This window comes from Procambarus clarkii, chromosome 40, assembly GCF_040958095.1.
Source record: "Procambarus clarkii isolate CNS0578487 chromosome 40, FALCON_Pclarkii_2.0, whole genome shotgun sequence".
Classification (NCBI taxonomy): Eukaryota; Metazoa; Arthropoda; class Malacostraca; order Decapoda; family Cambaridae; genus Procambarus; species Procambarus clarkii.
Window position 1 is genome coordinate 20,191,282 of NC_091189.1, and position 16,969 is coordinate 20,208,250.

The 16,969-nt window shown below is 45.4% G+C and overlaps 1 protein-coding gene across 1 annotated transcript; it reads left to right on the forward strand.

The window, feature by feature from the left end:
- The first annotated feature begins 14,384 nt into the window (after positions 1–14,384).
- Positions 14,385–15,809, forward strand: LOC123747797 (proline-rich protein 2-like). Its single transcript, XM_045730003.2, has one exon. The coding sequence runs from the start codon at positions 14,385–14,387 to the stop codon at positions 15,807–15,809; it is 1,425 nt and encodes a 474-aa protein (XP_045585959.2).
- Positions 15,810–16,969: the final 1,160 nt, after the last annotated feature.

Sequence of the window (16,969 nt, forward strand, 5' to 3'; positions counted from 1 at the left end):
GTAGTGGTGCTGGTGGTCCATCCTGCTGGTGTAGTGGTCCATCCTGCTGGTGTAGTGGTCCATCCTGCTGGTATAGTGGTGCTGGTGGTCCATCCTGTTGATTCCTGAGCCTACTGGGCTCTATCATATCTACACTTGAAACTGTGTATGGAGTCAGCCTCCACCACATCACTGCCTAATGCATTCCATCCGTTAACTACTCTGACACTGAAACAGTTCCTTCTAACGTCTCTGTGGCTCATGTGGGTACTCAGTTTCCACCTGTGTCCCCTTGTTCGTGTACCTTCAGTGTTAAATAATCTGTTCTTGTCTACCCTGTGTGTGTGTGGGGGGGAGGGGGTGAGGGAAGGGGGTTATAAACAACTATAAACTATTCAAACAACCAAACTTCTGCATAAAAATAATTTTACTGCTACTCAACCCCCCCCCCCCCCCCCCTCCCTAAAAAATAAGACAGACAGACTCCAGCTTTGAAAGTAGCCAGCATATAGGCTACAAGTGCCCCCTCCACTGCCGGGGGTAAAAACAACAAGCAAACAACAAGCACAACAAACAACAACAGGAACAAAAGCAATAACAACAAATAATCCAATGGAGGTCTCCTCGTGCGTGAAGATAAAATATCAGAGCTTTGTACAGCTTGGGTGTACACACGCGCGCACGCGCGCACACACACTCACACACACACACACACACACACACACACTCACACTCACACTCACACACACACACACACACACACACACACACACACACACACACCAATTCACAACTGTTCACCACCAGTTGATTGACAGTTGAGAGGCGGGACCAAAGAGACAAAGCTCAACCCCCGCAAGCACAAATAGGTGAGAACCACTAGGTGAGTACACAAACACACACACACACAGACATCCTTGCACATAAACACACACAGACACCCATGCACATCCAGGAGGTCTTCACAATAGAACAAGTAGCACTGGGGAAAAAACAAGTCCACTTTCAAAGGAAAAGGCTAAATATTAATAAAGATATGAAAAATTATTTTATTCAAAATATGGGAGATTGGTATCAACAATACACGCCGCTCTGCGTTGATAGTTTTTACGAGGATATGGTCGAGAACATAGAGAAATTAGTACAGAGGGAAAATAACGGGGGCAGGGGAAGCAAGACGCACGGACCTAAGAAATTTAAATATTCCAATGATCAGCAAGTCAAGGGGTGGGAGAGAATGCTACGGAGTGCACATAAAGAATGGATAAAAAATGGAATGAGGGATGAAGAGAAAAATACAATGTTGGAAGTGGCTAGGGAATGCAGTCAGGTGAGGAAGGAGGCGCGGGACAGATACTGGCAAGACTTTGCTCAGTCCATTGGTAATACTAAGAACCTTAAAGACATATGGAGAGCAGTAAATAAAGTCAGGGGTTGTAAGACCAAATTCATTGCTCACTCAGATCCAGGGAAGGTTGCTAATGAGTTAGTAGATAAATGGGCTAGTGCTGCTGGTATGGAGTCCTTACCTGCAGACACGAGAATCACCATTGAGTCATGGGAAAATATTAGAAATGGAGTAACTTTATGTGCCTTAAATACAAGATCTATAGCGTGCACTGAGATAACTCACGATGAGCTACTGGATGCTATAAAAAGTGGCAGCTCTACTGCTCCTGGGAAAGATGGAGTAACGTATGACATTCTTAATTATTTAGCCGGTATGAAACCTAGTCCCTTACTTGATTTGTTTAATATGAGTTATAGAGAGGGAAAGTTACCAAGAAAATGGAAAGAGGCAGTCATCATTCCTATCCCTAAGTCAAACGGTGGCTACAGACCTGTCTCCTTAATATCCTGCTTTTGTAAAATGATGGAAAGGATTTTGTTAAATAGGCTACTCTACCTTGTAGGTGATAACATGTCCAGTAATCTCTTTGGTTTTGTCAAAGGCAAAAGTACTGCGGATTGTCTCTTAAAGTGTTTGTCTAATATGGATGACAATTGTAGAGTTTTTGTTGATCTACAAGGAGCATTTGATAAAGCCAATGGGGAAGTAATCTTATACGAATTAGCTAATCTGGGAATAACAGGGAGATTGTTACACTGGATAAGGGATTATCTACAAGGCAGAAAAGGTCAGGTGTATTATCAGGGATGCATGTCTGAGGAACGGAGGTTTCAGTTAGGTACCCCACAAGGGGGAGTATTAAGTCCCACCTTATTCAATGTATTAGTGAACAGATTAGCATCAGAAATGTATCCTCCAGGGGTCACGACGATCATATATGCTGATGACATTCTTATACAAGGCACTTCCGGGAACAAAATTCAAACTGCTCTTAACATACTTGGTACAACCTGTCACAAGTTAGGCTTAGTTATAAATGCAGATAAAACCAAATATGAGTATAGGAAACGAAGAAATATAACACTTACTCTAAATGGTGTGGAACTGAGCCGTGTTCAGGAGTACAAGTATCTGGGCATGTATGTTGGATACACATGTGAGAGTAAAAATGCTGAAATAAATCATATCAGCACCTTATGTAAAGCCCGTCTGCATCCTCTAAAAGCACTGGCTTTTTCTGGTAAAGGTGTTGGGGTACCTATCTTACGGATGTTATACATAAGCACTGTTCGGTCCCTGATAGACTACGCAGCACCCGTTTTGTCTTACACAGGCCAAGGCAGAATTCAAAAAATAGAGCTGATACAGAACGAGGCTATGAGGATTATTCTTGGATGTCAAAGAAATGCAATGATTGAAATAATGAGAATGGAATTAAATTTACAGAGTGTGTGTGATAGAGTCCGTGACATTAACACTAGAGTAGCTATTCGTTTCATGCGGAGAAAAGGAGGGGATAAGCTGTTTGAGAGCGTTCAGACCTGCTTGAGTGACGTACACACTTCCAGGAAACTGAGGGAGACACGCTACACGAGGGGATTAGCTCATGACCTCAGGGAATACGATGTACTTGACTGCTGTAAACCCTCTCGACAGGGTAATATGTCTGCTCCCTGGAAAGTACAGAAAATAGACGTCGAAATTGTACCCCTCAATGTGAAAAAGATTCATCATGAACCGGGACAATTACGGTGTATGTATGGAAGCATAATATCCCGGTTACCAAGAGGCAACAGTTTACATGTATATTGCGACGGGTCGGTGGCGGAGGATGGCAGGGCAGGGTGTGGTGTCCTAATAAGGGAATATACGGAGTTTGGGACTGTGGACAGGAAAATTGAACTCCGGCTTAGTAATTATATATCATCCACACAAGCTGAACTGCAGGCCATTCTGGCGTGTTTGGAGGAAGTACGTCATGACGACAAAAATGTTTTTGTATTTGTCGATAGCCGAGGAGCACTGGAGTCCTTAAACAGTCGAAACCCAGTCTTCATGTCTATAGTTGAGGATTGTAAGAGAAGAATAGCTGAGATACAGCTGAAAGGTCATAGTGTGAAATTCATGTGGATTCCATCTCATGTTGGAATAGTGCTCAACGAGGTGGCGGATGACTTGGCCAAACGTGCCACATCAAAACCACAAATTGACATTGAATGTGAATTCACAATGAGACAAATAAGAAGCAAAATCAGAAATATTCAGGCACAGGCAGGAGTGGAGAGGAGAGGGATAATGTATGAGAGAAGTCTAACCATGCAACACTACATCTATGTGAGTCAAAACACCCTTTTCACTTATGGTAAAAGGAGAAATGCTTGGAGTGACTCTGTGTACATGCGGCTCAGGCTTGGGTACAAATATTACTGGGAATATGGGATAGGCGTTCATGATAATGACACGAAGTGTAAACTATGTGGTATGTTAAGGTCTCACACCCTTGCCCATTATGTTCTTGATTGTCCGTTGATTAATGTATATAGAAACACTGAGATAAGGACTGTTCCTGAGCAAATAGCCTGGATGTGTCACAAAGGAAAGGTTGATGATATTCTTGAGAGATATAAGAATTTTGCACCAAGATTGTAATATTTTGTTGAATTATCCGTATAACTAGGTCATAAAAGTATTTGTGTACGTCTGATACCATACTACTTGTGAAGGAGGAAATGTACATGTTTATCTCTCAGAATGTTTGGTAACAGGTTTATTGTTTGTGATGTGTGTCTATGTATGTACTAACACGTTGTACTGAACGGGGTGAGAATAGCTTGAGCTACCTCATCCCTTTGTGTGTATTTTACCTCAATAAACTTATTTCAATTTCAATTTCAATAGAACAAGGAGAAGCCCCTGCACTAAATGAGGAGGAGGCAAACCAAGCAACCTTGAAGGAATTTGACCTCACCAGTGATGAGGTCAAAAAGTGTCTGCTGGAGCTGGATGTGACAAAGGCTGTTGGGCATGACAGAATCTCACCATGAATACTAAAGGAAGGTGCCGAAGCACTAAGTGTGCCACTCTATATGGTGTATAACAGGTCACTGGAAACAGGAGACTTACCAAAAAGTTGGAAGACAGCTAACGAAGTCCCAATATAAGAGAATGGTGACAGGCAAGAGGCACTGAACTATAGGTCAGTTTCCCTAACTTGTATACCAAGCAAGGTGATGGAGAAGATCGTGAGGAAAAGGGTCGTAGAGCATCTGGAGGAAAATAACTTTGTAACGCACCACCAACATGGGTTCAGAGATGGTAAATCGTGCCTCACACGATTCCTGTTTCAATTCTCCTCATAATTTTTGCATCATCAGCAAAAATCAGCCTCACAGGTTTAATAGAATTCTATGACCAGGCAACAAAAATTAGGCAGGAAAGAGAAGGGTGGGCAGACTGCATTTTCCTGGACTGCCAGAAAGCCTTTGACACAGTACCCCATATAAAGCTGTTAAAAAAGTTGGAGCAACATGCAGGAATAAAGGGTAAGGTGCTCCAGTGGATTAATGAGTACTTCAGCAACAGGAAACCAGTCGGTCAGGTGAAGTCACAGTGAGAGGTTGTGTTAACCGGAGCTCCTGAGTGTTGTTATATTATCATTGCAATATGGAAGTTGTAGTTAAGGACCTGGTGACTCTAGTGGGAGCCCTGAGGACAGAGTTGGACTTTCTGCGGGAGGAGGTGCGACAGCTCAAAAAACAACGAGAAGTAACGAAGGAGGAGACCAGCAGTAAAGGGACCTCGTCTTGGAGAGTTGTGAAAGACAGGGGCCTTAAGAAGACTTTGATAAAGCCGCCTTCAAACGCCATAGCAACTTCTAATTCATTTGACGTTTTGGAGGACGAGTGCTGTGGAGAGACTGTGGATCGCGCAAAAGGGAAAGCAACGAAGAGAAAGGAAGCGCAGGCCCCTCAGAAAGTAAAGGAAGTACCTAAGCAAACATTAGTTGTGGGAGATTCCCAGATAAGGTATTTGGATAGAACGTTTTGTGCTAGAGATAGGGGGAACAGGTTAAGGGTTTGCTATCCCGGAGCTGGCATTGGTGATATTATAAACAAAATGAATGATATTATGGCTGGTAATGGGAACAATCCCATTATTTGCATTAGCGTGGGAGGAAATGATGTTGGTCGAGTTAGGAGTGAGGAACTGATTCAGAGGTATAAAACAGCCATAGAGTTAGTTAGGAGCAAGGGAGGAATCCCGATCATATGTGGCATTCTTCCAAGAAAGGGAGTGGGAAATGAATGGATATCGAGGGCACTTGGTGTCAATTGCCGGCTGGAAAGATATTGCAAATCAAATGCAATATCTTTCATTGACAACTGGGAACACTTCTATGGAAGAAATGAAATGTATGCTCGTGATGGGGTGCATCTATCGAGAGCTGGGGTTGTTGCTGTTGCGAACTCGTTAGAAGAAGTGGTTAGAGGTGTTTGTTTGGGTTTAAACTGTTAGTAGATAGAGGTATGGGAATTGATTTGGAGGAAGGAGGTAATAAAAGTATGTGTTTGTGGGAGAAAGGAATTGGCAAAACGATCAGGGAAAGAGAAGGTCCGCAAAATAACAATTCACTTAGGGTATATTACACTAACAGTAGAAGTCTAAGAAATAAAATTAACGAATTAAAAGCTCTTGTCTGCACAGAAAAAATAGATATTATTGCACTTACCGAAACGTGGATGAATGTAGAAAATAGAGAACTATTAGCTGAATATCAAATATATGGATTTAAACTATTTCACACAGATAGATATATTAGACGAGGAGGTGGAGTAGCCATATATGTTAGGGACAATTTGAAATGTAGTCTCAAAGAGGGAATCAAAACAGAGCCACACACAGAAACTATTTGGATTGAATTAAACGAAAAAGCTAATAATATTATAATAGGAGTAATATATAGGCCACCAAATTTAGACAGAATGGAAGCAAAGCATCTATGGGATGAAATATCTAGAGCATCTAGATCTAACAGTATTTATGTCATGGGTGACTTTAATTTTAGCGGAATAAACTGGTTGAACAAAACAGGGAATAGTGAAGCAGAAGATTTTCTAGAATTAATTGACGATTGCTTTCTTACGCAACACATTAAGGAACCAACACGGGAAAATAATATTTTAGATTTAGTATTAACTAACAGGGAAACGCAAATTAATGACATCGAAATAGGGAGTGAGCTAGGGAGCAGTGATCACAAAGAAATCAGATTTAGCATAGAATGGAATAGACCAGTAGGAGAAAATTCTGTTAAAGTGCCAGATTTTCGAAAAGCTGAATTTAATAGCCTAAGAAATTTTTTGGGTCAAATTGATTGGAAAGTCTTGGGTATGGGGTGTGGGCCGGTCTTGGAGCGAGACATGAACCCAGCGATAGGTGACTTAAATGGGGATTTCGATGTGGATTCAATATATAACTTATTTAAGAATATTCTAAACAAAGCACAGGAACGTAGTATACCATACAAACTGAATAGATCGAATACTAATGACCCAAAGTGGATAACAAAGAATTTGAAGAACCTTATAGGTAAAAAGAGAGCTTGGTACAAAAGGATTAAAAATGGGGAGGTCACTTTAGAGCAGGAATTCGTACAACTGGTTAGAAATGTTAAAAAAGAGATAAGGAAAGCAAAAAGAAACTATGAAGTTCGCATAGCAGGGCAAGCAAAGACAAATCCTAAAGGGTTTTTTCAGTTATATCGTACTAAGACTAGGGAAAGGATAGGTCCATTAAAAACTGAGACAGGTCAAATAACAGATAGTGATGAAGAGATGAGTAGTATTTTTAATAAATATTTTGTATCTGTATTTACTAAAGAGGAACTTAACAATATGCCTTCAGCCGAACAAGTCTATGTGGGTGGGGACGAGGACAGGTTGACGAGTTTAGCAGTTACCAGGGAGGATGTTCTTAAACAAATAGTAAAACTCAAACCAAACAAATCCCCAGGGCCCGATGAAGTGTTTGCCAGGGTGCTTAAAGAATGCAAAGAGGAGCTTTGTGACCCACTGTCAACCATATTTAATAAATCAATAGAGTCAGGCAGAGTGCCAGAGTTTTGGAAAGTTGCTAATGTGATACCAGTTTTTAAGAAAGGAGATAGATCACTTGCGTCTAACTATCGACCAATTAGCCTAACGTCTATTGTGGGAAAGTTACTCGAATCTATAATAGCAAATAAAATTCGTCTTCATCTTGAAAAACATAAATTAATAATTGAGTCGCAACATGGTTTTATAAATGGCCGTTCATGTTTAACAAATTTGTTATCTTTTTATTCTAGCATTGTTGAGGCAGTTGATAGTGGTAAGGATTGCGATGTTGTATACCTTGACTTTAGCAAAGCTTTTGATACAGTGCCACATGAAAGACTGATTAAAAAAATAGAGTCTCATGGTATTGGGGGTGCTATATTAAGCTGGATTAGGGCATGGCTATACCAAAGGAAACAGAGAGTTAGTATAAATGGAATCAAGTCAGAGTGGGAAAATGTTGTAAGTGGAGTGCCTCAAGGCTCTGTCCTGGGACCTCTGTTGTTTATAATATATATAAATGATTTAGATTCAGGTTTGAGTAGCAACATTTGCAAATTTGCCGATGATACGAAAATCGGTAGGGAAATTAATTCGGAGGAGGACTCACTATCACTTCAAGTTGATCTAGATAGGGTTTTGAAATGGTCAAAGGATTGGCAGATGCAGTTTAATGCTGATAAATGTAAAGTTCTGAGGTTAGGTAATGATGATAGAGTTACAAGATACGAGCTAGATGGTGTTGTGATTGCGAAGTCGGATTGCGAAAGGGATCTGGGAGTTATGATTAGTAAGAATTTAAAACAAAAGGATCAATGCATAAATGTTCGTAATAAGGCAAATCGGACACTTGGATTTATTAATCGCAGCGTTAGTAACAAGACACCTGGTGTGGTTCTCAAGCTATATCTTGCTCTAGTTAGGCCCCATTTAGATTATGCAGTTCAGTTTTGGTCGCCATATTATAGAATGGATATAAATTCACTTGAACGTGTCCAGCGTAGGATGACTAAGTTAATTCCCCAAATTAGAAATCTTTCATATGAAGAAAGATTAACAAAGCTTAAGTTGCATTCACTGGAAAGGCGAAGAGTTAGGGGTGACATGATAGAGGTTTACAAGTGGATGAATGGACATAACCGGGGGGATATTAATAGGGTATTAAAAGTATCAACACAGGACAGAACACGAAACAATGGATATAAATTGGATAAGTTTAGATTTAGGAAAGACTTGGGTAAATACTGGTTCAGTAACAGGGTTGTTGATTTGTGGAACCAATTGCCGCGTAACATTGTGGAGGTGGGGTCCCTCGATTGTTTCAAGCACGGGTTGGACAAGTATATGAGTGGGATTGGGTGGTTATAGAATAGGAGCTGCCTCGTATGGGCCAATAGGCCTTCTGCAGTTACCTTTTTTCTTATGTTCTTATGTTCTTATGAAACAGCGAGTAACGGTGAGGGGGAGACATCAGAGTGGCGAGATGTCACCACAGGGCTCAGTACTTGGACCCGTCCTGTTTCTAATATATTTAAACGACCTTCCGGAGGGTATAGACTCGTTCCTCTAAATGTTTGCTGATGATGCATAAATTATGAGAAGAATCAAGACGGATGAAGATAGACAGAGACTACAGGATGACCTGGACAAACTGGAGGAATGGTCTAGAAAATGGCTGCTGAAGTTCAACTCTGGAAAGTGTAAGGTGATGAAATTAGGCGAAGGGAGCAGGAGGCTGAACACAAAGTATCATCTGGGAGGTGAAATCTTGCAAGAGTCAAATAGAGAGAAAGATCTGGGGGTTGATATCACACCGAACCTGTCCCCAGAGGCCCACATCAAAAGAATATCATCAGCGGCATATGCTAGACTGGCCAACATAAGAACTGCCTTTAGAAACTTGTGTAAGGAATCGTTCAGGATCCTGTATACCACTTATGTAAGACCAGTCTTGGAGTATGCAGTTCCAGCCTGGAGTCCATACCTAGTTAAACACAAGACAAAGTTAGAGAAGTTTCAGATGTATGCCACCCGACTGGTCCCGGAACTGAGAAGAATGAGCTACGAGGAAAAGATAAAGGAGCTGAACCTCACATCCCTGGAAAACAGAAGAGTAAGGGGAGACATGATAACCACCTACAAAATTCTCAGGGGAATTGACAGGGTGGACAAAGACAAACTTTTCAGCACGGGTGGGACACGAACAAGGGGACACAGGTGGAAACTTATTACCCAGATGAGCCACAGATACGTTAGAAAGAATTCTTTCAGTGTCAGAGTGGTTAATAAATGGAATGCATTAGGCAGTGATGTGGTGGAGGCTGACTCCATACACAGTTTCAAATGTAGATATGATAGAGCCTAGTAGACTCAGGAATCTGTACATCAGTTGAGAGGCGGGACCAAAGAGCTAAAGCTCAACTCCCGTTAGCACAACTAGGTGAGTACATAAAGACACACTTAAACACTTACACAATGGACGAGGGATCGCTGGATTGTTACGAGCGAATGATAGATATATGAATGATTTTGCGTAGATATAGAAGCTGCCTCGTATGGACCAATAGGAGCTGCCTCGTATGGGCTAATAGGAGCTGCCTCGTATGGGCCAATAGATGCTGCCTCGTATGGACCAATAGATGTTGCCTCGTATGGACCAATAGGAGCTGCCTCGTATGGGCCTATATGAGCTGCCTCGTATGGACCAATAGGAGCTGCCTCGTATGGGCCAGTAGGAGCTGCCTCGTATGGACCTATATGAGCTGCCTCGTATGGACCAATAGATGCTGCCTCGTACGGACCAATAGATGTTGCCTCGTATGGACCAATAGATGTTGTCTCACTAACAAGGTTTTCCCAACCTTGTTAATGTGTTTCGCTGAAGTATTTCTGTTACCTCCCTGAGAGGTGCTTCTCTTCTGTTGGATAGTGTCGAGTACTCTCCGACTGTCAAGTAATATGCAGCGTTCCTAAACTTCTCTTGTGTTTCAGCAATTTTTTTCCGTAACGAATGAATCGGAAGTCTTCATCTTAGGTTGATAATCTTGTCTCCGTCACCTGTCTCCTTACTCCTAGATGCATTTGGCGCGCCCTCTCAACACTTCTCTTTTCAAAATGGGTAAAAAGGAAAAAGTTTCCCGTGCTGAATTGGACTCAGTATTCAGCGCTGGGCCGCTAAAGTTTCACCCTCTTTTAATCATTAAAATTGTTCCAGTTTCGGCAGTTTACTGGAGGCGCAAGCAGGAGGAGGAGGAGGCAGTGGACCCCTTGCCTGCTTAAGCCTGCGTTCTATTCATGTTCTATATTCTATATTCTATTGTGTTCTATATTCTGGACATGTATATGAGTGGGATTGGGTGGTTATAGATAGGAGCTGCCTCGTATGGGCCAATAGGCCTTCTGCAGTTGCCTTTGTTCTTATGTTCTTATTCCTCGTTTACCTGCTGACTTGCCTGCTGAAGTGTACGTTTTCCCGCTAGCTTGCTGAAGGTTGAAGCTCACCTGCTTGGCATTCTTGTTTGCTTCTCATGATTTAGAAAGACAATGAAAAGGGTGTTAAGTTCTTTAATTTTTTCATCCTTTGAAATGGTGTGAATCCTCAATCGTTGTGTGTGTGTGTGTGTACTCACCTAATTGTGCTTGCGGGGGTTGAGCTTTGGCTCTTTGGTCCCGCCTCTCAACTGTCAATCAACTGGTGTACAGGCTCCTGAGCCTACTGGGCTCTATCATATCTACATTTAAAACTGTGTATGGAGTCAGCCTCCACCACATCACTGCCTAATGCATTCCATCTGTTAACTACTCTGACACTGAAAAATTCTTTCTAACGTCCCTGTGGCTCATTTGGGTACTCAGTTTCCACCTGTGTCCCCTTGTTCGCGTACCGCCAGTGTTGAATAGTTTATCCTTGTCTACCCTGTCAATTCCCCTGAGGATTTTGTAGGTAGTGATCATGTCTCCCCTTACTCTTCTGTCTTCCAGTGTCGTAAGGTGCATTTCCCGCAGTCTTTCCTCGTAACTCATGCCTCTTAGTTCTGGGACCAGTCTAGTGGCATACCTCTGAACTTTGTCCAGCTTCGTCTTGTGCTTGACAAGGCACGGACTCCATGCTGGGGCCGCATACTCCAGGATTGGTCTTACGTATGTGGTGTACAAGATTCTAAACGATTCCTTATAAAAGTTCCTGAAGACTGTTCTGATGTTAGCCAGCCTTGCATATGCCGCAGATGTAATTCTTTTTATGTGGGCTTCAGGAGACTGGTTTGGTGTGATATCAATTCCTAGACCTTTCTCTCTTTCCGTTTCATTAAGTACTTCATCTCCTACTCTGTATCCTGTGTCTGGCCTCCTGTTTCCACCGCCTAGTTTCATTACTTTGCATTTACTCGGATTAAACTTTAACAGCCATTTGTTGGACCATTCATTCAGTCTGTCTAGGTCGTCCTGTAGCCTCCTACTATCATCCTCTGTTTCAATCCTCCTCATAATTTTTGCATCATTAGCAAACATTGAGAGAAACGATTCTATGCCCTCTGGGAGATCATTTACATATATCAGAAACAGTATAGGTCCAAGGACTGACCCCTGTGGGACCCCACTTGTGACGTCACGGTAATCCGAGACCTCACCCCTCACACTGACTCGTTGTCTTCTGTTGCTTAGGTACTCCCTTATCCAATGGAGTACCTTCCTTTTCACTCCAGCCTGCATCTCCAGCTTTTCCACTAGCCTCTTGTGTGATACTGTATCAAAGGCTTTTTGACAATCCAAAAATATGTAGTCTGCCCACCCTTCTCTTTCGTGCCTGATTTTTGTTGCCTGGTCGTAGAATTAGCTGCCTTCCAAATTTCTGGCAGTTCCCTCTGTTTCCAGTGATTTGTTATACACTATGGAGAGTGGCAGGCACAGTGCTTCTGCTCCTTCCCTTAGTATCCAAGGGGAGATTCCATCTGGACCTATAGCCTTTGTCACATCCAACTCTAGTAAACACTTCTTTACTTCCCCACTGGTAATCTCAGACTCTTTTAGTGGTTCCTGAGTAACTATTCCCTCTCTCATCTCTGGAATCTCTCCTTGCTCTAAGGCGAAGACCTGGAATTTCTTATTCAGTTCCTCACACACTTCCTTGTCGTTTGTAGTGAATCCTTCTGCCCCTATCCTTAAATTCATTACCTGTTCCTGTACTGTTGTTTTTCTCCCGATGTGGCTGTGCAGCAATTTAGGCTGAGTCTTTGCCTTGCTTGCGATGTCATTTTCGTATTGTCTTTCTGCCTCTCTGCTCATCCTGACATATTCATTCCTGGCATTCTGGTATCTTTCTCTGCTCTCCAGTGTCCTGTTATTCTTATAGTTTCTCCATGACCTTTTACTTTGCTGCTTAGCTAGCCTACATCTCTGATTAAACCATGGGTTCCTCATCTTCATTTCATTAGTTTCCTTTTGGACTGGGACAAAATTGTTCGTTGCGTCCTTGCACTTCTGCGTGATGAAGTCCATCATGTCTTGGGCCGTCTTTCCCATGAGCTCTGTTTCCCATGTTATATCTGTTAGGAATTTTCTTAACTCCTCATAGTGTGGGTGCGTGTGTGTGTGTGTGTGCGCGCGCGTGTGCGTGTGTGTGCACGTGTGTGTGTGTGTGTGTGTGTGTGTGTGTGTGTGTGTGTGTGTGTGTGTGTGTGTGTGTGTGTGTGTGTGTGCGCGCGCGTGTGCGTGTGTGTGTGCACGTACGTGTGTGTGTGTGTGTGTGTGTGTTTGTGTGTGTGTGTGTGTGTGTGTGTGTGTGTGTGTGTGAGAGAAGCGTAGAGTCCGCCTCAAACAGCTTCATCTGGTGTTTTTTCACCCTTGGTCTGTTTCCCCATTAGCATTCTCTTTCTCTCGCTCACACATCACTCCAAATTCACTCACCGAATTCTGCAGTTCCCGCTGCTCGTCTCCCAGGTGGCATACTAAACACACTCTCTCTCTCTCTCTCTCTCTCTCGCTCTCTCTCGCTCTCTCTCGCTCTCTCTCTCTCTCTCTCTCTCTCTCTCTCTCTCTCTCTCTCTCTCTCTCTCTCTCTCTCTCTCTCTCTCTCTCGCTCTCTCTCGCTCTCTCTCGCTCTCTCTCGCTCTCTCTCTCTCTCTCTCTCTCTCTCTCTCTCTCTCTCTCTCTCTCTCTCTCTCTCTCTCTCTCTCTCTCTCTCTCTCTCTCTCTCTCTGTCTCTCTCTCTCTCTCTCTCTCTCTCTCTCTCTCTCTCTCTCTCTCTCTCTCTCTCTCTCTCTCTCTCTCTCTCTCTCTCTCTCTCTCTGGCGGCTTCTCATCCACCTTCTCGGCTAATTTCTGGTTGGTATCTCTCACCTCTTTCACCTACACTCATAGCCTCTACTCTCCCCTTAACTCTCACCCACCACTCTCCCCTTAACTCTCATCCTCCACTCTCCCCTTAACTCTCACCACCACTCTCCCCTTAACTCTCATCCTCCACTCTCCCCTTAACTCTCACCCACCACTCTCCCCTTAACTCTCACCCTCCACTCTCCCCTTAACTCTCACCCTCCACTCTCCCCTTAACTTTCACCCTCCACTCTCCCCTTAAGTCACCCTTCACTCTCCCCTTAACTCCACTCATCCCCCAGAGAGCCACAACCTCCAGCCCCCAGAGGGCCACAACCTCCAGCCCCCAGAGGGCCACAACCTCCAGCCCCCAGAGGGCCACAACCTCCAGCCCCCAGAGGGCCACAACCTCCAGCCCCCAGAGGGCCACAACCTCCAGCCCCCAGAGGGCCACAACCTCCAGCCCGCAGAGGGCCACAGCGTCCAGCCCCCAGAGGGCCACAACCTCCACCCCGCAGAGGGCCACAGCGTTCAGCTCCCAGAGGGCCACAATGTTCAGCCCCCAGAGGGCCACAATGTTCAGTCCCCAGAGGGCCACAGCGTTCAGCCCCCAGAGGGCCACAATGTCCAGCCCCCAGAGGGCCACAATGTCCAGCCCCCAGAGGGCCACACAGCGTCCAGCCCCCAGAGGGCCACAACGTTCATCCCCCAGAGGGCCACAATTTACAGCCCCCAGAGGGCCACACAGCGTCCAGCCCCCAGAAGGCCACAGCGTTCAGCCCCCAGAGGGCCACAGCGTCCAGCCCCCAGACGGCCACAATTTCCAGCCCCCAGAGGGCCACAACCTCCAGCCCCCAGAGGGCCACAACCTCCAGCCCCCAGAGGGCCACAGCGTCCAGCCCCCAGAGGACCACAACCTCCACCCCGCAGAGGGCCACAGCGTTCAGCCCCCAGAGGGCCACAGCGTCCAGCCCCCAGAGGGCCACAACCTCCAGCCCCCAGAGGGCCACAACCTCCAGCCCGCAGAGGGCCACAGCGTCCAGCCCCCAGAGGGCCACAACCTCCACCCCGCAGAGGGCCACAGCGTTCAGCTCCCAGAGGGCCACAATGTTCAGCCCCCAGAGGGCCACAATGTTCAGCCCCCAGAGGGCCACAGCGTTCAGCCCCAAGAGGGCCACAATGTCCAGCCCCCAGAGGGCCACAATGTCCAGCCCCCAGAGGGCCACACAGCGTCCAGCCCCCAGAGGGCCACAACGTTCATCCCCCAGAGGGCCACAATTTACAGCCCCCAGAGGGCCACACAGCGTCCAGCCCCCAGAAGGCCACAGCGTTCAGCCCCCAGAGGGCCACAGCGTCCAGCCCCCAGACGGCCACAATTTCCAGCCCCCAGAGGGCCACACAGCGTCCAGCCCCCAGAGGGCCACACAGCGTCGAGCCCCCAGAGGGCCACACCCTCCAGCCTCCAGAGGGGCCACACAGCGTCCAGCCCCCAGAGGGCCACAATGTCCAGCCCCCAGAGGGCCACACAGCGTCCAGCCCCCAGAGGGCCACAACGTTCATCCCCCAGAGGGCCACAATTTACAGCCCCCAGAGGGCCACACAGCGTCCAGCCCCCAGAAGGCCACAGCGTTCAGCCCCCAGAGGGCCACAGCGTCCAGCCCCCAGACGGCCACAATTTCCAGCCCCCAGAGGGCCACACAGCGTCCAGCCCCCAGAGGGCCACACAGCGTCGAGCCCCCAGAGGGCCACACCCTCCAGCCTCCAGAGGGGCCACACCATTCAGCCCCCAGAGGGCCACACAGCGACCAGCCCCCAGAGGGCCACACCATTCAGCCCCCAGAGGGCCACACAGCGTCCAGCCCCCAGAGGGCCACACCATTCAGCCCCCAGAGGGCCACACAGCGACCAGCCCCCAGAGGGCCACCGTCCAGCCCCTAGAGGGCCACACAGCGTCCAGCCCCCAGAGGGCCACAGTCCAGCCCCCAGAGGGCCACACAGCGTCCAGCCCCCAGAGGGCCACACAGCGTCCAGCCCCCAGAGGGCCACCGTCAAGCCCCCAGAGGGCCACATAGCGTCCAGCCCCCAGAGGGCCACACCATAGCCCCCACAGGGCCACACCATTCAGCCCCCAGAGGGCCAAGGTCCTGTCCTAAGAAGCCCTGGTACCGTTAATTAGATCTGGTCTTCGATAATTACAGCATTATTTTGAGTGTGTCCTTCCCAACTCTGCCCCTTAATCCGTTTATGGGGTGCCCCTCTTCCCCTTACCTTACCCTCTACCCCTTAGATCTGATGCTTGCCTTTCCCATCCCTTACCTTTCAGTACCTAATAAAATGGTTAAGTTCGCTCTCATGTAAAATAAATGTTCCTACAGATGTAGAAACGTTCTTGTATGGAAATAAACGTTCTTGTAGGGAAATAAACGTTCTTGTAGGGAAATAACCGTTCTTGTAGGGAAATAAACGTTATTGTAGGGAATAACCGTTCTTGTAGGGAAAGAAACGTTCCTGTATGGAAATAAACGTTCCTGTAGGGAAATAAACGTTCTTGTAGGGAAATACAAGTTCTTGTAGGGAAATAACCGTTCTTGTAGGGAAATAAACGTTCCTGTAGGGAAATAAACGTTCTTGTAGGGAAATAAACGTTCCTGTAGGGAAATAAACGTTCCTGTAGGGAAATAAACGTTCTTGTAGGGAAATTAAAGTTTTTCTAAGGAAATAAACGTTCCTGTAGAGAAATAAACGCTAATGCAATGAAATAATCGTTCCTGCATAGAAATAATCGCTCCTGAAGGGAAATAAACTCTTCTATTGGGAAATAATCTCTCCAGTAATGAAATAATCGCTATTGTAGGGTAATAAACACCCCAGCAGGGAAATAATCGCTGTTCCAGGGAAATAATCGCTCCTGCAGGGAAAATACTGCAACTGGCAAAAACGTACTGTTCTCAGGGATATTTTATCTTACAGGTGGGGACAAAAGTCATTAAACAGGGAAAAAAAAATTGAAGCCAAAAATGTATCACAGGATAAACACAACGTTCAGCCCAGAGTGTCTTCCTCCTCACCCTGGAAAAAATTCTTCTATTGTAATTTTTGTATTATAGTTTTTTTTTTTTTATTTCTCCCGAATTTTTAAGTCACATGTGTAAGTTATACAGAAAATGTTTCTCTGTCTGTTTGTCTATCTGTCTGTCTGTCTCTCTCTCTCTCTCTCTCTCTCTCTCTCTCT